General features: G+C 39.0%; 1 protein-coding gene across 6 annotated transcripts in view; it reads left to right on the top strand.

The window, feature by feature from the left end:
* Positions 1–251: 251 nt before the first annotated feature.
* Syncrip (synaptotagmin binding, cytoplasmic RNA interacting protein) overlaps positions 252–23,279 on the top strand; it is a 33,228-nt gene continuing 10,200 nt past the window's right edge. For 3 of the 6 annotated variants that reach the window (NM_001284328.1, NM_019796.5, NM_019666.2), the window contains exons 1-10: positions 446–787; positions 2,078–2,237; positions 2,931–3,049; positions 3,165–3,272; positions 5,656–5,769; positions 5,878–6,054; positions 18,060–18,195; positions 19,683–19,888; positions 20,458–20,607; positions 21,052–21,173. In NM_001284328.1, the coding sequence (NP_001271257.1) occupies positions 2,090–2,237; positions 2,931–3,049; positions 3,165–3,272; positions 5,656–5,769; positions 5,878–6,054; positions 18,060–18,195; positions 19,683–19,888; positions 20,458–20,607; positions 21,052–21,173 (1,280 nt within the window). In that variant the 5' untranslated portion in view covers positions 446–787; positions 2,078–2,089. Of the gene's footprint in view, positions 788–2,077; positions 2,238–2,930; positions 3,050–3,164; positions 3,273–5,655; positions 5,770–5,877; positions 6,055–18,059; positions 18,196–19,682; positions 19,889–20,457; positions 20,608–21,051; positions 21,174–23,279 lie in introns of all 6 variants that reach the window. The other 3 variants (XM_006511293.4, XM_006511294.3, NM_001311113.1) reach the window with 3 other exon arrangements.

The raw sequence follows: 23,279 nt of genomic DNA, 5'->3' as shown, positions 1-23,279 counted from the left end.
CCCAGGCCGGCGGTGGGGCGGTGGGGGGCGGGGAGGGCGGGGTGGGGATATGCTTGTCTCCTGACAAAGAACGAGTGGGACACGCCGAGCCGGCGGCCCCGCCCGCGGAGCGAGAGGGAGTGTCCGCACAGAGGGCGGGTCTCTCATTCACTCGGCCCCTCGCTGTCGCCGCGGCGGAAGGGCGGGGTCTCTCCCCCCCCCCCGACCGGGAGTTAGGGGCGGGGCGAGAGGCGGGGCTCGCGGGCGCGCGTCCCGCGGCGTCGTCTGCGTCGTCACGTCAGCGCGGGAGAGAGAAAGAGCGACTCGGCAGGGACTGGGGACGGGGCCGAGAGAGAGCTAGCGAGGGAGGGCGTGAAGCCAGAGAGAGCCAGAGAGGAAGAAGGGCGGCCACTCGTGTGTGAGCGGCCGCGGACGGGAGTGGGGAAGCTGGGGGAGGAGGTGCAGGGAAGGAAGGACGAAGGCTGAGAGGACAGGGCGGCTAGCGGCCGGCGGAGGTGGCGAGGGGAGAAGGAGGAGCTGTCGGAGGGCAGGGGCTGAGCTGAGGGAGTGAGGGAGAGAAGCGGACGCGCCAGGGAGGGGAGGGAAGGGGGGTCACGCGGGGGCGCGCGCGCACCGGGAGCGCGCTCGGAGGCGAGTGGAACTGGATCGGGTTTGCTGCCAGCGGCGTGAGCTTCGGCCGCCATTTTACAACAGCTCCACTCGCGCCGGACACAGGGAGCAGCGAGCACGCGTTCCCCGCCAGCCGACCCGGTCGGACAGGATTCCTCGGCCCCAGCCCCGCGGGGAGGTAACGACCGCGGGCCCCCGGGTCCGGGAGGGGAGCTCCGTGACATTGTGGAGGGTGCTTGGGGGAGGGCGGCGCGGGGAGAAACCGGCTTTTCTGGAAAATGGATTCCAAGGGGGAGAGAAGAGCACGTTGGCCGGGGCTGCCGGAGAGTAGGCCGCGGCCGCGCCGCCACTTCCTCCTCTCCCCATGTGCAGCCGCGGCTGGGCTTTGTCTGCGGCGCTCCGGGAGGAGGCGCCTCGACAGCCCGATGGCCCGCGCGGAGCGCGAGCGGCGGACTTGGTGCTGTCGTGGCCGGCGGCGCGGGAGTGGGCGGAGAGGCGCGGGGTGCTGTCCCGCGACCGGCCGGCGGGCTTGGGCGGTGCTCGGCTCCCGCGGGCGTGTGCTTGGCGGCGGAACGCCCTCCCCGCGCGGGCTGTCGGCCTCGGCGCCGCAGCCACTGCACCGAGGGGTGCGGGAGGCTGGGGGTCGCGGGCGCCCGGGAGCGCCCGGGGCGGAGAGCCATGTGTCACGGCGGAGACGGCAGCGCTGGGGGGCGGGGAAAGCCCGTGGCCTGGCGCCGCGGCGGCCTCAGTGTTGAGGGGCGAGATGGTGCGGTTGCACGGTTCAGGGGGCTCGCACCGCGACTGCGGGTTGATGTTGGGAGGCGGTGATGACCGTCTTGGCCCGGTACTCGGTGGGTTTCCGTTGAAGGAAGTTGTAGGACATTTGAAGGCGCAGAGCACGTGTTTCTAATGGGTTCCTGGCGGCCGCAGTGGCGAGGCTGCCGCTCCGGGTGCGGAGTCGGGGGCGGGCTTTGGGGTGTGGGGGTGAAGGGTGGAGGAATTGGGTGGTGGGAAGGTGGCTTGTGTGAGCGCTTTGTTCTTCGCTGGCTGTTGTTACTGATCTATAAGCGGCAGGCGGGAAAAGCGCACTTTCTGGTTTACCTTGGAGAGAGACAAGCCCAGCGTTGCTTGCTTCACACACCTTATTCTCCGTTTTGGAACTGCTGCATGTGGCAGGCTGGGCCGGTCGCTGTGCTGATTGGGCTTCATTTGTAATAAGGTTTTTCTCAGTGAGTGTTAGCAGGTGAAGTCAGGGGTGGTGCTCAGGAAGAATCTAGTGAATCGGTCCTTCTGTACCCGAGCTCCAAAATCTGGCTTGTCAGGCGATAGTGATTTTAAGGTTTCTTTCAAGGGAGGTTCAGGCTGGCTGGTTGTAGTTAAGTGGTAGAGAAAGTAAAGATTGGGACTGTCATTGTCCTCTATTCTGTTTGAAGATCCTAGTTTAATTTTGCTTATTGCGTTTGAACAGATCTCTGGAAACATGGCTACAGAACATGTTAATGGAAATGGTACTGAAGAGCCCATGGATACTACTTCAGCAGTTATCCATTCAGAAAATTTTCAGACATTGCTTGATGCTGGTTTACCACAGAAAGTTGCTGAAAAACTAGATGAAATTTACGTTGCAGGTAAGAACTAACACTTGCAAAATAACATTATGAAATTTTTCTATTGGATTTCTGGCTTTGAGCTAAAATAGCAACTTTTTGTGGTTTCCAATAAACGTGGGAACTGGAGCTTTGCCTTGTTCTGATAGTTGGTTAATTTAGGTTTGAGCTTAGAGGTTAAAGTGTAGAGGGAGGGCTGAAATGGGGGAATAGACCTCCCTAGGGGAAGGCTGTCTGGCCTGATGGATAGTATATGATAGTAGCAACAGCTGCTAAATGTTGAGAGGAGCCCATGTGACTTTTTGAGGTATTTTTATAGCAGGATTCTTGTTTAATAACTTGGTAACTGTAGGCTAGTTCTTGTCTTTCTTGGTGTGGTGGTTCCTTTTTCTAGTGGTTCTTGACTTTGAGGAGAGGTTCAGTTGTTACACTTGGTGTTGTGTTGGTTGACTTTAGGATTTGTAGGCCTATATATTTACTGTAGAAATATTGCAGTGTTCAGGACTACTTGGACACAAAAACAGGATATAATACGTTGACTCCTTTCTGTGTGGTTAAGAGGACTTTAGTATGTTTTTCATTATGTAGATAAGGGGAGGGCAAGGAGGGTAGAATCATTGTCATATGTGTACCTGTATTACCCAATGCAGGACTCTGATGAAATAATTTAGAAAATTTAAAAGGTGATAACTCACTAAATTTTTTCTTCTCCAGGGCTAGTTGCACATAGTGATTTAGATGAAAGAGCTATCGAAGCTTTAAAAGAGTTCAATGAAGACGGCGCATTGGCAGTGCTTCAACAGTTTAAAGACAGTGATCTCTCTCATGTTCAGGTAATGTTAATTTCATGTCAGTGTAGAAAGAATTAAAAAAATATTTTTGATGTGTTAATTTAAATTTATTAGACATAAACTTAATGTTAAATATGAATGGTAAATGTCTTTACAGAACAAAAGTGCCTTTTTATGTGGAGTCATGAAGACTTACAGGCAGAGAGAAAAACAGGGGACCAAAGTAGCAGACTCTAGTAAAGGACCAGATGAGGCAAAGATTAAGGTATGTCCCTAAAGCTTTCTGTGGCTTTAAGTCCGTCTCAGTTATTTACTAACTGTTAAATAGTCCTGAAGTGTGGCATGGGGTGTATATATTTCTAAGGTTATTGTCTTGTAATAATTAGACTTTGGGAAGTACTATATCCGGTTTTATTTTTGTTTTTTTCAAAGTCATTGACTTTTGTCTGGCCACTAAATCCAACCTGTGCGGTCAATTCCAAATTGTAAGAAAAATTTAAAGCGGGTTTTTTTGTTTTTGTTTTTGTTTTTTGTTTTTGGCTAGGGTCCCAATGAATTTAGAATTTAAGAATTGTTTCTTTTATTGGGTTATTTCTACAACCATCTATGGAAAGCATAGACAATTGGTGGGAGTGAAAGTATCTTTTGTTTCAGGTTGGTTGGATTTAAGGTCACAGGAAGATTAAATGGCCTCATAATTAAGGTAGTGTTCTTGGTGAGATTTTAAAGTTAAAAGAGTATGGTTTATATTAGTTTTTAGTTGGTATTCTTTAATAAGGTACCACTTCTTGAGGCAGGGCTATGGTTTAAGAAAACCAGTTGCTAAGAAGGGCATAAATGTATATTTTACCTGTATTGGAAAAGAAAGCGTAGGTCATGTGGACAAGATTGGAAAATGAAATTACTAGTTAACAGAAATCATGAGTTTTACACATGATTGTGAATGAATTTAGTTTTCCAATAAAAATGGGGATTATAAAGCCAGGCGTGGTGGTACACGCCTTTAATCCCAGCAAGGGAGGCAGAGGCAGGCGGATTTCTGAGTTTGAGGCCAGCCTGGTCTACAAAGTGAGTTCCAGGACAGCCAGGGCTACACAGAGAAACCCTGTCTCGAAAAACCAAAAAAAAAAAAAAAAGGGGGGGGGGATTGTAATCTCTATTGCAATTGTGTCAGTGTGATTGGAAAATTTACTAAGAATTTCTGAAAAGAGTTAGTTGGTGCTTAGATTTGAACTTGGGGCCTTAATGCTATTAACCACTGAGCCATTTCTCTAGCCCTTCATAGTGTTATTATACCTTTAAGGAATAAAATTTGAGTGCTAATAAAAAAGCTATTTAGATCATACAGCTTTTTGTGAAACTTTGATTCAAAGTTTATGAATACTTTTTAAATTGATACATTTGCATCAATCAGTTTATTGGGGGGGGAATAGGTTACATTAAGCAAACACCCTATATATAGTCCCTCCCACAATTTCATATATAATTCACTTTGAGTAAAACAGATTACATTATGGGGGATTGAGGTGACTCAGTCTCCAATCTCTTAACAACATTTTGATAAGTTTCGTGATATGGTCTTTTTACTTTGTCAGCTCATACAATAGTTTTGTTACTTAGAGAACTTTCATAGTTGATAGATTAGAGAACGGGTATTTTGTGCTTAAATGGCTAGACAGGTTACATATGTTTTTTTTGTCACTTGTATCTGTAATGATGTAATAACAAGTTGAGGGAGATAAATCTAGACTTATGGTTGTAGTTTCTCTTTTTTTTGGTTTTTTTCGAGACAGGGTTTCTTTATGTAGCCCTGCCTGTCCTGGAACTCACTCTGTAGACCAGGCTGGCTTCGAACTCTGCCTCTCAAGTGCTGGGATTAAAGGTCTGCGTGCGCCACCACTGCCCAGCTTATGGTTGTAGTTTCTTATTGCTTTTCAAAATCATTGTGGCTATTTTCTTCTTAATGAAGCATGTTTGTGACACATAACACTTTTGACAGAAAGTAATAGAAAAGCTTTTCATATAGCCTCCCAAGTTTATAGACAACGATTTAAGGCATGGAGCAGTATCTTTGGAGGTGACAAAATGCCCATAAATGGTATTGTGTATCTTGGGGTGGGGTATAAGAAATCCAGAGTTGGGTAGTAGTCAAATTGTTGCAGTTTTAATGAGGTATTCCTTTTTGTTTTTTTCCTTGTGTGTGTGTGTGTGTGTGTGTGTTTTGTTTTGAGACAGAATTTCTTTCTCAATGTAGTCCTGGCTGTAACTCTGGAACTGGAACTCTGTCTCTGTAGACCAGGCGGGTCTCAAACTCTCAGAGATCCACTGGGCTCTGCCTCCTGAGTACTGGGATTAAAGCCATGCTTGCTTTTAATGAGGTTTTTCTTAGCAGAGTGGATATACATCTTGCAGGTTGCTGATGGATTGATTTTAATTTTTATTGCTCAGTAATTAACTGGCCAATAAAAACTGATATTCACAGGAATCTGAAATGTTGATGATATACATAAAAGGGAGAATTCTAAAACAGATCTTATAAATTTGTATGGAGGAATGTTGCTAAGATAATGAAATATTTGAACGGGATTGACTTAAATAATAACTGTATTTTGTGAATGAAGCATTAATAACATTTTGAACTTTTCAAGGCACTTTTGGAAAGAACAGGCTACACACTTGATGTGACTACAGGTCAGAGGAAGTATGGAGGACCACCTCCAGATTCCGTTTATTCAGGTCAGCAGCCTTCTGTTGGCACTGAGGTAAAGAAACTTAAACTTGTACCATTTGTAGTTAAAAAAAAAAAAACCCACAGCTATCTAGTTTCCTAAAGAATTCTTCATGATTGTGAATTCATATTTATTTTCCAGATATTTGTGGGGAAGATCCCCAGAGATCTGTTTGAGGATGAGCTTGTTCCATTATTTGAGAAAGCTGGACCTATATGGGATCTTCGTTTAATGATGGATCCGCTCACTGGTCTCAACAGAGGTTATGCGTTTGTCACTTTTTGTACAAAAGAAGCAGCACAAGAGGCTGTTAAACTGGTAAGTTGGTTTTTTTTTTCTTCTACCCCCTTTTTTCCCCCCTATGCTTAATGTCAGGTTTTTCTTACGTATTTTATCTGGTGGTTTTTTTTTTGAGGTGCCTTTTTATTTTCCTATGTATATATCATAGAAATATTTTATAATATTCAGAATCTATAAGATGGTGGTACAAAATTTCTAGTTAATGCATCTGGCTTTGGGAAGTTCTGTAAATTTAAAGGAATTAAAAATGATGTGGCTTCCAAAGATCCCCCCCCCCCCCACTGGACCACATTTTTCATTCAGCAGAAATTAACAAAAACACCCTTATACTTTTGAATACATAAGTAGATAAACAAATAGGACACCTATTAGAAACATTGGCTGCTCTTCCCAAGGCCTCAGGTTCAACTCTTTTGAGTACCCACAGGGCAAGTCAAAACCGTCTGTAACCCATCTTTGGGAATTTGATGCCCTCTTCTGGAGGTACCAGGCATGCATGTGGTGTACAAATATGTGAGCCAAACACTCATATACTTAAAATAAAAAGCTAGTACAATTAAAAAAAAAACCACAGAAGACACCAGGATGACATATTTCTAGGTAGGACCATAAAAGATTTTTTATTTTTTGTGAGTGGGGATGTTTGGTTTAGAAACAACCAGATGTTAGAGAACCTAATTTTTATTTCTTAACATTTAAACATCTTCAAAATTAGGTTTATGTAACATTAATTTTCTTGTAATTCTGTGACTCAAAAAGATTGAGCAAGGTAACTAAATTTCTGTACTGAGACATGAGGATTGTCATGATTGAGGCCAGCCTGGTGTGGTGAGAAACCCAATAGGAATACACACAAGTAAACAACACACCCCAAAAGCAACAAGAGTAATTAAAGAAAGAAAAGCTATTAACTTGAGAGCAAGCAAAGGAGTGTGTACATTGGAGGAATTGCATTAAATATTATAAAAAAAGTTTACGTTCCGGGGTTAATTAAAACTTAATTAAATATGTTAACTTTTTTGCTATGTTGCTCTGGCCTACTTGCCCTTGCTTTAGGCCAGGTAACCTCAAACTCCCAGAGTATCTTTCTGCCTCTTCCTCCACAGACCTGGTTGTATCATTTTTGTGGACAACTCACTATCATATTTGTTAAATTTGGCTAATCTGTTTTGTGGAATCTAAACATTTAAGATATTTAGGTTGATTTCTTCTGAAAATTTTTAAAGAGGATAAAACAGGATATTTGAATTAGAAGTTAGTTTTCTGAGGTTTTTGTTTTTGTTTTTGTTTTGGATACTGGCTCATACTATATAGCTCTGGCTGCCCTGGAACTCAGAGATCCACTTGTCTCTGCCTCTGTAGTGCTATGACTAAAGGCAGACACCACTATCCTTCTAATCTTATTTTTGAAATCTGGAATTTTTATAGTCTTTTTTTTTTTTTTTTTTTTTAAGATTTGACAATACCTATATACAAAATATAACCATTGTTAACCCCCACCCCCTTTCCTTTCCCTGCTTTATACCCTTCTTTCTCACTGACTCCCTTCTTCCCACCTAGCATGAGCAGGAGGCTGTTTTCTGGACAAATAAGTACTTATTTTATACCACTAAAGAAAATGACATCCTTCTTCCCTGTAGCTGGTAACTTTCAAATGCACTTCAGGGACGAGTTGGGACCTCCTGAGTCCTCCATCATCCTTGATGGCACAGTCTTGTACATGAGACCTCAGCTCTTCCATATCTGTGATTGCAAAGGATATACCATTTCCAGAAATCCATGCTTCATAACACTCCCCCCAATTTCCAACTCTTGATGGTCTTCTCCCAATTCTATACTGCTCCCCCTAAGCTTTGGAGAGGGCATACTATGTACCATTTAGAACCAAGCAGTCAACAGTCACTTATTCTCAGCAGCTTGACCAGTTAGAAAATCTCCATTAAGCATCTTGCTTTGCTATAAGAAATGTTTGTGGCCAGGCAGTGGTGGTGCACACCTTTAATCCCAACACTTGGGAGGCAGAGGCAGCTGGATTTCTGAGTTGGAGGCCAGCCTGGTCTACAGAGTGAGTTCCAGGATAGCCGGGGCTACAAAGAGAAAACCTGTCTCGGAAAACCAAACCAAACAAACATGTGTTTGTATGCCCAAGGTTGAGAGCAGCACTAGTTTATGGGTATAAACATACATTTTTAGGAGCCTGGAGAGATGGCTCAGCAATAAAGGACACGTAGGTTCTTTTGGAGGATCCCAGTTTATTTTCCAGTATCCCATGGGGTTGCTCATAATTTCCAGTAACTGACTCCAGGGGATCCAGCACCATCTTTTGTCTGTTTGGGTAGCTGTATTCAACATAGTCAAAAGAAAAAAAGAACAAAACAAAATTTAAAAAGAAACCCATAAATGTTTAGAAGACAGTTTTATTAAATGTCTACATAGCAAAACATAAGCAGAGGGCCAAAATCTTTGGGTCTGCCTATGACCTCCCCAGGCGTAGACAAGTTGATCAGGTTTATAGTATTAGACCTATATTCTCTTGGATGGAGGTGGCCTCATATCCAATTAGAAAGTGGTTGGTAGACTGTAGTTATTGCAGTCTTTAGTTTCATGGCCTAATCATAGCACACCTAAACTAATAATTCTGAAATACTGTAAAGTTGAGAATTTACTAAAAGGATCTTTTGTAGCCCAAGGATAACCTTGAACTTGCTATGTATTCCTGATCCTTCTGACTCCACCTCTCAAGAGCACCTTGACTGGTTCAAAATCAAAAACTTGTACATCTTTCTGATTTTCAGATTTGGTATGCTTACCACCATTTTTAAACAGACCTCAAGGAGAAAAATAAGTATATTTTGGAGTTCTCTATTGCTTGCATCTATGTCTTGTCCTAATGAGTAAAATTGAATGTGTAGGTTTACTGTTAAAGTATATTTCTTGAAACAAAATAGATTTCTATAAAGAGAATTCAGGAATTTAGGAGCTTTTATTTTTACTTTTAAAATATGGCTTTCCTTCTTAAAAGTCTGCTTCTCATTCAGAGGGAAGGATATAACTCTCCAGGGAGCTATTCATTGGTAGCCTGGCAAACCTTTGAGCTGCCAAAAGTTTACTTTTGTCAGTTGAGGTGAAATGAAGGACTGTAGAAAGAAATACTTTAGCTTATCGTCCTAGGACTAGGATGAGGACTTAGTGACCCAGTGTTGCTATACCAGCACCCATGTAAACAGCAGGCTTGGTGATCAATTTGTATATCACAAGCCCTGGGGGATGGAAACAGAGAATCTCTTTAGCTCATTTGCCAGCTATTTCTAGTCTGTGAGCTTCACATAGATTCACTGAGAAATCTAGTCTCAAAAGATGAGAATTGATAAAGGAAGATACCCAGTATCAACTAGACTGCATACACATTCTGTATATGTAGACACAACACATTAAAATCATCATTTGCTTGGGGTATAAAAATAACACCACTTTTGCTAGGTGGCAATAAAGTAGCTTAAAAAGTTTTTTTTTACATGTATGGGTGTTTTTCCTGCATGTAAATCTGTACCACTTGTGTGCCTGGTGCCGGTGGAGGCCAGAAGAGGGTGTCGGATCCCCTGGAACTGGAGTTAACAGAGGATTGAGAGCTGCCAGGTGGGTGCTGGGAGTTGAACTTTGGGTCATCTAGAAGAGAAGTTGATGCTCTTAACCACTGAGCCATTTCTCTAGTCCCTAAAAAATAACATCAACAATAAGAACAAAAAACCTTAAACCTTTAAAGGTTGAAGTAGTAACATAAATGAAGACAAAGAGCCAACTTACTGAAGAAAAGCTAATAGAGAATTTTAGTGACCAGAAGTCACATGAGGGTGTCTGATCCTGTGAAACAGAGTTAACGGGTAGGTATGAACCACTCATGTAGGGACTTAACCTGGTCCATCTGCAAAAAGTTGCAGTTCTCTTAAATAACAGGCCAACTTTCCATTCCTGTAGACTACCTTTTTTGCTCATACTCTTCACTTGTAGATGAATTCAAGAAGCCACAGAGAAAGGGTAAATAGTGACAATATGTAACCTGTTGACATGATTTTGAGTACCAGTGAATAGGCTTGAGATGTTTTAGTTTAGAAAACTCCATGGTTTAACAAGTCCAATCTAAGATTGTATTATTACAGTTTACTTATTTATATAGTCTTAACATGTATCATGTATTAATAAACAGTATGTATTTTAAGTCTTAATGTAGAGATTTAACGTACATGACCATATAGCCTTTTTGATTGGTCTATGAACTCTCATTCTTAACCTTTCCACGTTTCTAGGTTTTTAAATGGGGCATAATGTTTTTCTTCTGGATTAAATAGAAGTTGCAATTTAATGCTTTTTAAAATGATACATATATATGTTTATACATATATGTATAAAAGTACATGTAATATATGCTTATATGTATATATGTACACATATATACATGAATAAATATACATGCATAGGCATATATAAATATATGTGTAACTGTCATGTGGGTGCTGGGAATTGAACCCTGGTCCTCTAGAAAGCAGATGATGCTCTTAACTGATGAGCCTTATCCCCAGTACCTTAAATAGGAAATCATTATTGTGCAGAGGATTTAGAGGTCTACTTTAAGATGAAAATAACTAGATTTTAGAGGGAATGAAATAAAAATTCAAATTGACTTAGTTTTTTTCTACTTAGTGAAAGTGAGCATGCTCTTCCTAAATTTCTCAATAGAACATACTTTACAAACATACAATAGAACATACTCTAGAAATTGTCCTGATTTGGGTCACATCTTGAGGTTCTGTTTGAGTTACAAATCTGATCAAGATGAATGTCTATGTAATTGAAATGTCAGTCTAGTTATACACAAAAATGGAGAAACTGTCTCTGTTGTGTTATTCATAGATAAAATTGGGACTTTTTTTCTTCTATATTGTGTCTTGAGAAACATGTTAAAAGTATTTGGATATTAAACAGATTTGTAGTGGTTTGTTTTCCTAGGATGAAAATTACTTTAATCTAGGCATGGTGGGATGCTATGTGTGGTGGCCTTTATTGCTTTTGAGGAGAGGCATATAGATCTCCTGTAAGGTCCTGTCTCAAAACAAGACAAAAAAAAATCCAAATTACTACAGATTATAATTTTGCATTCTTTGTGGCTTATCTATAAAACTGAGCTAATCTTTATTAGCTAAAGAAAAGTCGTGAGGTTTCTTTTGAAAATATTTATGTTTCAGTTGGGCATGGTGGCACACACCTTTAATCCAGTACTTCGTATGGAGAAGTGGGTGGGTCTCTTGAGTTTGAGACCAGCCTGATCTACAGAATAAGTTCCAGGACAGCCAGGGCTACCCAGAGAATCTCTATCTTGAAAGTCTACACGTATTTACATATTTTAGATGTGTGAGTGAGAGAGAGACGGAGAGTTTGTGTACATATGTGTGTGTGTTTGAAAAAGTCATATACTATATTTTGATTATATTCACATTCTCCCTAACTCTACTCAGATCCATTCCTACCTCTATATTTCTCTCCCCAAATTTCTGTTCTTTTCTTTTTATTTTACTTTTTTAAGTATAAGGTCTTATTAAGTAGTTTTGGCTGGCCTTGAACTGTCTGCCTCTGCCCCCTGAGTATTTGAAATTAAAGGCAAGAATCATGTTCAGTTTTGAAAATTTTTATTTATTTATTTAGGTATTTTGAGGCAGGGTTTCTCTGTATAGCCCTGGCTGTCCTGGAACTCACTCTGTAGACCAGACTCAGAAATCCAACTGCTTCTGCCTCCCAAGTGCTGGGATTAAAGGTGTGTGCCACCACTGCCTGGCAAAATTTTTATTTTTCATTTAAAAATATGCATTGAGTGCAGTTTCTGCTGTCCATATACTTCTGAGTGTGAGGGTCATCTACTGGAGTATGGTCAACCTACCAAGGGTCATATCCCCTTAAAAGGAAGCTTGAGTCCCTTTACCCCAGAAGCCACTAATTACCCATATATGCTCATTTAGAAATGTGGACTAGTGAGCCTTTTGCTTCTCCATGCTATCTTGATCTTGTGTATTCTTCAGTCATTTTTGACTTCCTGCCTTTTGTTGATAGAGGTCCTAGTTGTGACTGAGACCTCAGGTGATTCTTAATCTTTACACGATATGGAGTTGTGAGTTTCTGTCTTAACTAACATCGACTGCACAAAGAAAGTTTTCTCTTGAGTTCTGAGCGCTGCACTAGTACTTGAGTGTAGAGAAATGTATTTAGTGTGCAATTTATCTGAATGTGTAAAGAACTTGAATGAGTAATGAGTAATCTATGAGGCCTTAAAGCTTACTAGCATAGCTTTAGTGTAGTACTAGGTTTCTTAATCTGGCTTCCTACCATAAACCAGGCATAACAATTTCAGCAGATAGTATACATAAAGGCAGGAGGAACAGAAGTTAGAGGATATCTTTATCTAACAGCTTTGGATAGGTAGCCTAATTATTTGAATTATGATTTCTAGACTCAAAAATTTTTTTAAAAATAGATGTGTGGGTATGTATGTAGCACATTGCAAGACGTGTTCGTAGAATATTTTTTGTTTCTTTTTGAGATAGTGTCCCACATGGTAGTCCGATCTAGCTTGGAACTGCCAGCCTCTGTCCCCATTTTGTGAATTATTTCAATTAAAACAGTGCCACTGTGTAGCTTCTGGGTGAATAAACTAACTAGTCTCGTTATTTTTTGTAATTCCAGGATTTTGACATGTGAATAGCTTGGAATGATTTTCTAGTATTCACATGGAATAATTTTAAATGTGGTACAATGTTCAGTTGTAGGGCTTAGAAGTAGATTAATGGGTGATGATATTTTCATGCTTATATCTCTATGAGATAGTTAAGAATACGATATTTTGGATTGTCAAAAAAATCAGGAAATAGGGTTGGGGTTGGGGATGTAACACAGGAGATACCATAAAGAAAAGTTTTTCTTTTGATAATGCATAAATCAAGTGTGTGATGCATACCTATAATCTTAGCACCCGGAAGGAAGAGGGCAGCAGGATCAGAAGTTAGAGGTTATCTTTGTCTATCTAACAGCCTTGGATATGTGAGACAAAAAACAATGTAGAACCAAAACCCAGGGATTGGAGATATTGCTCAGCTATTATGAGCACATACTGTGCTCACAGAGGACCCAGGTTTTGCTTATAGTATCCACTTAGTGGCTCACCATCATTTGTAACTACAGTTCAAGGAGATCCAAGACCCTCTTCTGACTTCTGCTGTTACCAGGCACATAAACAAAGCCAAAACACTTGTACATGTAAAATAAATACAGCCTTACCCCAATAACAAAAGAAGCAAAACCTAAGAAACCAAAACTAGGAAAGTGGACGGAAAAGTGTGTATATTTTGTATTATGCTGGTAAAGTGGAGCCAGTGGATGGTGGCTGCAGGGTCTATGACAACAGTACACCAGAGTGAAAATAACCTGGTGAAAAATACTCTGGCTAATATCTGGGTTAACACTGATAGATGAGATGTCTGCTTGCATATTGACAATGAATTCTATTAGTATTGACTTTTTGGGAGAGGGTTTTACCTCCAGCCTCCTTTTAGACACTCAAACCACATACCTTACCTTTGTGTTTTGTCTGGTGGTTTGTAGTTAAAGCATGCATGAGGCCAAGGATCTTGATGTGAGTTTTTGAGGCTAATTTGTGTTGTTACAGGATGTTGCAAACACAAACATGAGTACATGGATTTGTGTATATTCTGCCATCATGTGTGTATAACCATAAATGGCAGCTGGCAAGGCAGATTCATGAAATATTTTAACAGGAATTTAGAAAATAGTTGAGAAATTACTAAATTGTATACAGTTTTCTTTATTAAATTTCAGCACATAGAGCGCAGTACTTTGTTTATTCTCACTGCCTCCTGTGTTTCTCCCTGGCTAGTCTACTTCTTTCCCTTTCTGCCTTCATGTCACATGTGTTTATAAGTCGTATAGTCATTATATGAGAGCAAATATCAGCATGACAATTTATACTACAGATTATAAATTGTTGACTTTAGAGAGTTTATGTGGACAGGATAGGTTATCTATTTACAACTGAAGTGCAAGCAAATGGGGCAAAAGATAAAGGAGAAAGGTAAAAGGATAGTTCACTTGGTTAAAGTTGGTAGATGAAGCTTGAAAGATTGAGTAGCACAATGAATGAAATGTGGCTAGTTGCAACAGTGGAAATAAGTCTGTAACAAGTGACAGAAGGTGATTGCTTATAAAACTCAAAGCTCTTGCTCAAGTTTTGAGCCTTGGAGTGGGTAGCATGACACGAATGGTTGAATAATGGAAAGTGTTTGAATGAAAAAAACTTAAGGCCAAATGAAAGATTACAACAATAGAAAGAGGTCACAGGTTTTGAAGAAAAAGATTGTAGTTTGGATGAGAAAATTAAGAGTCTGAAATATTTGATAGCCTAGGTAAGATAGTTCACAAAGTATAGATAAATCCTTGTATAAGTGATGTAAGTAAAGTGAGGCTTAGCTGCTAAGGTAACAGACTATAGGAAAGATGTATATGTCTGTGGGTGGATTAATTAGTAGTCTCCTCAATCTCAGTTTGTATTTACCAATATTATATTGTAGATGACACTTTGAAGTGATACTTGAGAGTGCTGACTTCTTGGAGGTAGGTAGTTTTGCTTGCCATTATTGGGAAAGAATGATCAGTCAAACATAAAGAACAACGTAAGTCCTGAGCATCATGTGCAAGCATATGAAGAGTTGCTTGAGTACGGAAGCACATTTCACTGTAGAATTTTTAAGGAGCTAAGTTTTTTGCCTCAGCACAGAGAAAACTTTCTAATTAATGTTTTAAAATAAATAGGCTTTGGTGAGAAGAGTAAGACCGAGTAACCACTTGAATCACAATTCAAACCTGACATTGTTAAATTTGTGTGTGTTTTGTCTTACCTGTGTGAGACTATGTGCAGGTGGTCATTGAGAGACAGTTTTTGTCGTGTGTATGTGTGTGTGTGTGTGTGTGCGCGCGCGCGCACAGGTGCTCTTTAGACATATTGTGTTGTGGGTACCTGCGTGCATATGCTCACAGCTGCTCATGTGCCACTGTGCTTACAGAGCTAGCTGCTGGTAAAAGCACAATCTTAGGTGTTGGTCAGTCTTCTTGGACCTTATTTAGATTAGGGTATCTTTGTGGTTTGCAGTTATGTATGTATGCCAGGCTAGCTGGCCAGTGATTTTTTTCCAGGGATTGTCCTGTTTCAGCCTCCTATCTTTGTAGATGTGCTGTTATTATAGTGCTACTGTGATGACTTTACGTGGATTCATGGGAACGCTGGGCCCTATGTTGGGTTGGCAAGCACTTTACCCTCCTGAGCCATCTCCCCACATTGATGAATTGTCGGAAATTTATTCTTTTTCATCTTGAAACTTTGAGATCCCATTTTGCTAAATATGAACATTTTGGTCATCCTTCATACCATCATGCTGTACTGATAGTAATAGCCTGAAAGTGCCAGTGTCTTAAGTTAGAGCCTGTCATTTTAACTTAGACCTCATAAAATCAGGTTATTTGTACTCTTGCTATTGACTCAGGGTTGCTTGCCCCAACTGAGGCATGTATTCTCTTTGCTCTCCTTGTCTCCTCCCCTCTCTTCTGTCCTTTGTAGTCTGTCTGTATAACCCTTGCTGGTCTCCTGCCTCAGCCTTCCAAATGATAGAATTACAGGTGTGTATCACTGCCCTCAGCTTTTTGTTCAGTCAAATATGGGTGAAAAGTTTTATTCAATAAATTACAACAAATCTTATTGTTCACAGAAATTTGTCAATCATAAAATCATATTTTTAACCAGTGTTGATGCAGGCATGATGTGATAGTTTAGAAGGAAGGACATTACTTAGAAGCGGCATTCTAATGGTGGTTGAAGGAAGTACTTGCTACTTTACAGATAGGTGGCTTCCCTTAAGGTTTTATTTTTTCTCTTAGACATGGGGTCTCTACGTAGTCTTGGCTATCCTGAAACTAATTCTAAACCAGACCAGGCTGCCCTTCTAATTCCAACAAAGAGGTCTACTTACTGTGCCTCTGGAGTGCTGGAATTAAAGGTGTGGGTGGATATCACACTCAACCCTTAGATTTTCTTTTCTTTTTTTAAAGAATTATTTATTTTATATATACAAGTACACTGTAGCTGTCTTCAGACACACCAGAAGACAGCATCAGGTATCATTACAGATGGATGTGAGCCACCATATGGTTGCTGGGAATTGAACTCAGGACCTCTCGAAGAGCAATGTTCTTAACTGCTGAGCCATCTCTCCAGCCCTAGATTTTCTGATAGCTATTGCTTTGATGAAACTTTTGTCTTGCCTTTCCTAGGTTTCTCCTAAGGATTTTGATTGCTTTCGATAATAATTTGTTGGTTTAACCGAGACATTAGTTTTTTCTTTTCTCTTTTGCTTTTGATACAGGGTCTCCTTATGTATCCCTGGCTAGTCTAGAGCTCATTGTGTAGACCTGGCTGGCCTCTAACTCGAGAGTTCACCTGCTTCGCCTCTGGGATACTAGGAGTAATAAAGGCATGCCATAACTTGTTTTTGTTCAGTTACAGACCAGATGACCAAATTAAAAGCAGTTAATACGACTAAGGAAATCCAACCCCCAACTCTGTTTTTTAAGGTTTAGAGGTTCAAAACTTACGTGTCTGAAAAGCTCTGTATATAAAGAAATGAAAACTAGCTTGGATTTTTAGTATCTCTGGGTATAGTAAACAGAGACTTGAATTTCAGCACTAGTGTTTTATGTGAATGGGTGTTTTGCCTGCTATGTATGTGAACCACGTGTGTCTGCCATGTATGTTAACTGTCAACTGCAGACCAAGATGAGGGCACTGGAGCCCCTGGAACTGGAGCCATTGTATGGGTGCTGGAGGAACCCTGAGTCCTGGAGGACTAACAAGTTCTTTTAACCTCTGAGGCATCTTTTTAGCCCTAAGATTTTCTTTTCAGTAGGCAAAAACTGAAACTTTAAAAGTCACGTGTTTGATATGAAAATGGAGAATTAGATGTGAATCTGTAATTAGTTTGATCATGAAGGTAGGAATCTGTTCTGAACTATAGATAAAATAATGTGAACTTTAATTTTGATTATCTTTTATTTATTTTTGTATTCTTTATTGAAACTTATTACTAAAGGATGTGGGAATGAGAAAATGTATTTATGCTATGGTTACCTTGGAGGGAGGAAACCTGATCATCTTGAATGAGATTTCCTTGAACTTGAACAACTGAATGGATGAATGATTTTTAGAGGTTAAGATACTGTGGAATCAGTATTACAGTATTCAATAAACTAAACAGGTATTAAAACCATGATTTTGTTTGGTGTTTAAGGGAAAATCTTTGGATTTCAGATTCATTTATTTTCTTCCTTCCTTCCTTCCTTCCTTCCTTCCTTCCTTCCTTCCTTCCTTCCTTTCTTTCCTTGTTTGTTTGTTTGTTTGTTTGTTTTTTGATTTTTTTGAGACAGGGTTTCTCTGTGTAGCCCTGGCTGTCCTGGAACTCACCTTGTAGACCAGGCTGGCCTCGAACTCAGAAATCCACCTGCCTCTGTCTCCCATGTGCTGGAATCAAAAGCTTGCGCCACCACTGCCCGGCTATCATTCTTTCTAAAATAGGAATTACAGTAAAATGTTTATTTTATTATTGGATATTTTACAAAAAAATTCATTGTGGTATCCCTATACATTTCTAGAATGTAATTTGATCATGTCCAAACCTGTTTCTTTTTACCCCACCTTGTATCTTTTTTTTTTCCTTCTGCATTCCTAAGAGTTCACCTTTTTATATGCTTCTCCTATAAGGAAAAGATAGACTTTTTAAAAACTGAAAATACACGATACAAAGTGTTGTTAAAAGTTTTTTTTGGGGGGAGGAAATAAGTTTTGTTGGCTAATGATTGAGAATCTTTACAGTTAATAGCAAATTGATAAATTTAAACATGGTATACCTTTTCTCTTTCAGTATAATAATCATGAAATTCGTTCCGGGAAGCACATTGGTGTCTGCATCTCAGTTGCCAACAATAGGCTTTTTGTGGGCTCGATTCCTAAGAGTAAAACCAAGGAGCAGATTCTTGAGGAATTTAGCAAAGTGACAGGTAAGTTGGATTTAATTAGCAAAAGGTACAATTTTTTTTAGTAATGAAGAAAACTTGTGTGTGTGTGTGCCAGGTATTGCTCTAAACATTTTTGGGGAAAAAAACCCTAATTTTCACCTCAGTTTTATGAATTAAGTAACATTGTTATTTAGAGAAGCAAACACTGGGTTGGAGAGATGACTTGGCAGTGAAGAGCACTGGTTACTCTTTCAGAGGACCAGAGTTGGATTTCTAGGACCTACTTGATTGCTCTTAACCCTCTGTCTTCTGGCCTTTGCAGGCATCAGGCACAGACATATCTTCAAGTAGAACATCTATATATACAAATTTAAAGAAGAAAAGATAAAGCAAGCGCAGGTAGAGGTTTAGGGGAGTAATTTCATGGCATTTCAGATAATTTAGGACTACAAGGTTAGGGTGTTCATCTAGGATTAAGTTTGATTCCTATCACTACATAAAAGCCAGATAATAGTGTTCCAGGCACACCTGTCATTCAAGTATATGGGGAGAGGAGGCAAGGTAGTTGCAAGTTCAGGGTAGTAGTCTGTTGCATAGTGAATTGAGGCCAGATTGTTCTGCATGAGACACTGTGTAAAATTTTAGACAGAAGACAAATTCAGATTTAGGGAATATAATATAATCTTCAAAATTGTTGGATGTCTTTTGTATGTATTTCTGTTTTTTATATGTTAATTGTTAAATATTAAGGAGGATTGAGTGCTTTAAGCAGAGATGTTAATATGGTATATTTTTTTAATTGAACTCTGTACAGTGTTTAGAAAGTTAGTCTGCTAAGTCTCTAGAAACAGAAAAGTGTTTGGTAGTAGCAGTATATCTTACTGTTTTTCTTTGAAGTAATGCAATTGATAGTTGAGAGCAGAAGTCATTTAAATAAATTTTTAGACCTGGCAAAATAGCTGGACCTTTATTCAAAAACACATAAAAACCAAGCACTGTGGATATATTTCATTAGTAATATTTTTGCTTATGCTGAAGACCTGGGTTCTTGTACATGTCACTACTCCTTCTCAAATAGAATTTTAGTGTGATGAATCAGTTTAACTATGTTTGACAACGCTTGCTGATATTTTTCTAGATTATAGAAGTTTTTTTTTCTTCCCATTTTCCTCTGATGGATTTAGTGGAATTAAAATGGTCCTCGGGGCAAGTTAAAAAAACTGCTTTTGTTGGTTTAAAATTTGGGCAAGTTTGATATGGAAAGTTATTGGAGCCTTTCCTTTGAAAGTTTGTTTTCATTATGTAGTTCAGGTTGGTTTCAAATTTATGACCCTTCTTAACCTCCTAAATGTTGAGATAATAGGCAATGCATGTCTTTGATCCTTTTCAAAATAATCATCCTTTGTCAAAGTGTCTAGTTTAGAAAATAAGATTATTTCTCACTTTTATTTAATATAGTATCTTGGTTAAACACAGCTATTGCTGTTACATGTTTTTGTTATTGTTCCGGAATGCTTGTTTAATTTTAGAGGGTCTCACAGATGTCATTTTATACCACCAACCTGATGACAAGAAAAAAAACAGAGGCTTTTGCTTTCTTGAATATGAAGATCACAAAACAGCTGCCCAGGCAAGACGTAGGCTAATGAGTGGTAAAGTCAAAGTCTGGGGAAATGTTGGAACTGTTGAGTGGGCTGATCCTATTGAAGATCCTGATCCTGAAGTTATGGCAAAGGTAATTTTACAATAATTATTTTTTTGTGTAGTTAGTAGGAGGGGCTTGAGATATAATACATATAAAAAATTGCATGCCTTGTTTTAAGTGGTAGTTTTTGATGGTAAAAGTATAGTTGCTAGGCAATTAGAGTTGTACACTAAGAAATGCCTGTGTGTATGGAAAGTGAAAATAGAAATAACTCTTCATAGAGTTATGTTTAGTTGTGTTAGAAACTATCTTTTTCAGGAGTTGCATCACTTAAGTTTCTGATCCTCTATATATAGTCTCTCACATACTCACACATTTGTATTAAAAAGTTGTAATCCCAACATGTGTGTAGTTTTACTTCGTTTTAGTTTACTTAACTAATGATAACTGAGTACTGTTCAAAGTATAACTTGTTTAATACCTGTTTTTTGAGGCCTCTTTGATTTGACCAGCACCGCACTCCTTATTACTTACTAAGAGGAGTTAAAACTTACGTTCTTTTAGTGGTTGTAATTTTAGTTAACTTATAGAATTTATGCTTTTGGAAATTGAACTCTAGTAATATTTAGGAAATTTGATTTTTTTTCTCTTAATTTCAGGTAAAAGTGCTGTTTGTACGCAACCTTGCCAACACGGTAACAGAAGAAATTTTAGAAAAGTCATTTAGTCAGTTTGGGAAACTGGAACGAGTAAAGAAGCTAAAAGATTATGCTTTCATTCATTTTGATGAGAGAGATGGTGCTGTCAAGGTAAATAAGTTGTAGACATTCCATAGGCATCTAAATTAAAACAACATTTTTAGAAGTCTATGTGCTTTAGAAATTGGAGGCAAAGTTCAGGTTATGAAGTCTGTTCAAGCTGGGCAGTGGTCGTGGTACAGCCTTTAACCCAGGACTGGTGAGGCAGAGCAAGATGGGTCTCTGTGAGTTCAAAGCTAGCCTAGTCTACAGAAACAGTGAGTTCTAGAATTGCAGAGGATACGCAAAAAACAAATCCAATTAAGCAAATATTTATTGGTCTCATTATTTTTAAAGTAAAAATAGTGAAAAGGAAAATCTTTTAATAAAGCCAAATCTTTTTTGTCTAATTGACTGAGGCTTTCAGAGTTAATGGTAAATATTTTTAAATTTTAAAATTATAATTATTTTTTGAAAGGACTTCTTTCACATTGATCATTATCTTACTTTTTAAAGGCTATGGAAGAAATGAATGGTAAAGACTTGGAGGGAGAAAATATTGAAATTGTTTTTGCTAAGCCACCAGATCAGAAGAGGAAAGAAAGAAAAGCTCAGAGGCAAGCAGCAAAGAATCAAATGTGAGTAAAAGTTTTATAATTTAAAGAAAATTATATATGTAATTTTGGTATGTTACTAAAACATACCAAATCTATGAACTACCTATCTTTTAAAAATAATTTGAAAGGAGAACTTTGGGTAATATAGAAATGCCACAGATCTAAATAAATGTTTAGTACGGTCTTGCTACGACAATTCCAAGTAGCTGATAGTTGATCAAAAGGAAGTAAGTAATGTTTGTGTATAATGCTCTTTCTCTCTCTGTCTCCTTTTTAAAAAGGTGGGAGCCTTCACACCCTGTTTTTTTTTTTTTTTAAGATTTATTTTTATATGAATACACTAACTGTCTTTAAATACACTAGTAGAGGGCACTGGATCTAATTACTGATGGTTGAGCCACCATGTGGTTGCTGGGAATTGAACTCAGGACCTTTAGAAGAACAGTTGGATGTCTCCAGCCCCATAATGTTCTTTTGAAAGTACCTTGCATCTTAGCGATCTATGACTTAATATTTTGGTAAAAAGATGTTTTTTTTTTTTTTTTTTTTGGTTTTTCGAGACAGGGTTTCTCTCTATAGCTCTGGCTGTCCTGGAACTCACTTTGTAGACCAGGCTGGCCTCGAACTCAGAAATCCGCCTGCCTCTTTTTTTTTTTTTTTTTTTTGAGACTGGGTTTCACTGTTGCACTAGCTGACCTATAGCTTGCTTCATAGACCAGGGTGGCCTTGAACTCACAGGGATCTACTTGCTTATACCTCCTAAGGGCCTACTTGAGATTTATTCTTGGAGAAGAGTAGAATATAAAACCTGAAATTGTTACCTTTGTATCAAAGAAAGAGATACAGAGATTCATTTACAAATACATCATCTCAAATATTGCATGTGATTAGTGGATAGACATTTGGTAATTACTATAGGTCATAATAAATATTAAAACAGATGGCTCAGTGGTTAAGGATGTTTGCTGCACTTTTAGATAACTTTCAGAGTTGAGTTCCTAACATCCATTTCTGGTATCTTATAATCTTCTGCTACAATTCTAGCTCATTCTGATGCCTATCTGGGTACTTGTATGCATAGACATTGGTGCATACATACACACACAAAAGGTCTTAGAAATAGATGTGTGATGACTTGTATTGGTTGGAGACACTTTTGTAGAGGGCCTACCAAAAGGAAAGGAGAGGCCCACAAGATTGCTCAGTGGGTAAGGGAACTTGCTGTTAAACCGTTGTCCTGAAACCATGTAAATAGAAAGCTCACCCTTTATTAAAAGCTCATTCCTCCATGTACACATTACTACCTGTGGATGCACAAACACAACAAAATCCTTTTAAGAAAGAAAAGTAGATGTTAATAAGATGTTAGTAAGAAGAATCAGTATTGACTATCAAGCCTGGAGATTAATAGGAGCTTTCATAGTACAACATAAAAGAGTCATAAAAGAGTTTTGGTTTTGGTGGTGTGCACACTGGGTGGGATATTCACCCTCATGATACACACACCTATTTTTGCAAGAGTGAAGGAAACTTTGCTGAGTAGGAATTGAAGGCAACACTTTACAAATTATTAGGGAGAAAGAAAGGTAATTCTTTTTTAGTATAGAATTAATACTTAATTGTATATCTAAGTACAGTTTTTTGTGGGTTGCAAAAGACAAGATCCTTTTATGTATACCTGTTACTATTGCATAAAGAAGTGACTATATTCTAGTTTGCAGTTAAGTGTCTGGGTAGATGATGGTATGCTCTGAATCTTAATCTCTTAAAGGCTAAATTGGGATCAAACTGAATTTTTAAGATCTCTTATGTAAAAGTTTTCTCATTGTGATCCATACTTGTTTTGATGGTGGAGTATAAAAGAGTTTGTTTTGCATCCTAATTCTCAAACCTTTGAATATTCTCTATGCATTGATAGTTTCATAATTCTTTTAGAAGACAATTAGAGGCATTAGAATATAAGAGATTATTTTAGATTTGGACTAGAGAAGTTAAATTTGACTTGATAAAAGCAGTAACTTTTGTTTATAAACCCACACGATATCTCTGAATTAGTCTTTTACTAAGAGATAAGAAAACTCTTGACCTAGAAGTTAAATGCCTAAGATCAGTCACACAATAATTAAT

This window comes from Mus musculus, chromosome 9 (assembly GCF_000001635.26).
Source record: "Mus musculus strain C57BL/6J chromosome 9, GRCm38.p6 C57BL/6J".
NCBI classification, from domain to species: domain Eukaryota; kingdom Metazoa; phylum Chordata; class Mammalia; order Rodentia; family Muridae; genus Mus; species Mus musculus.
The sequence above is the reverse complement of the archived record's forward strand: the minus strand, read 5'-3'. Positions and strand labels throughout refer to the sequence as shown.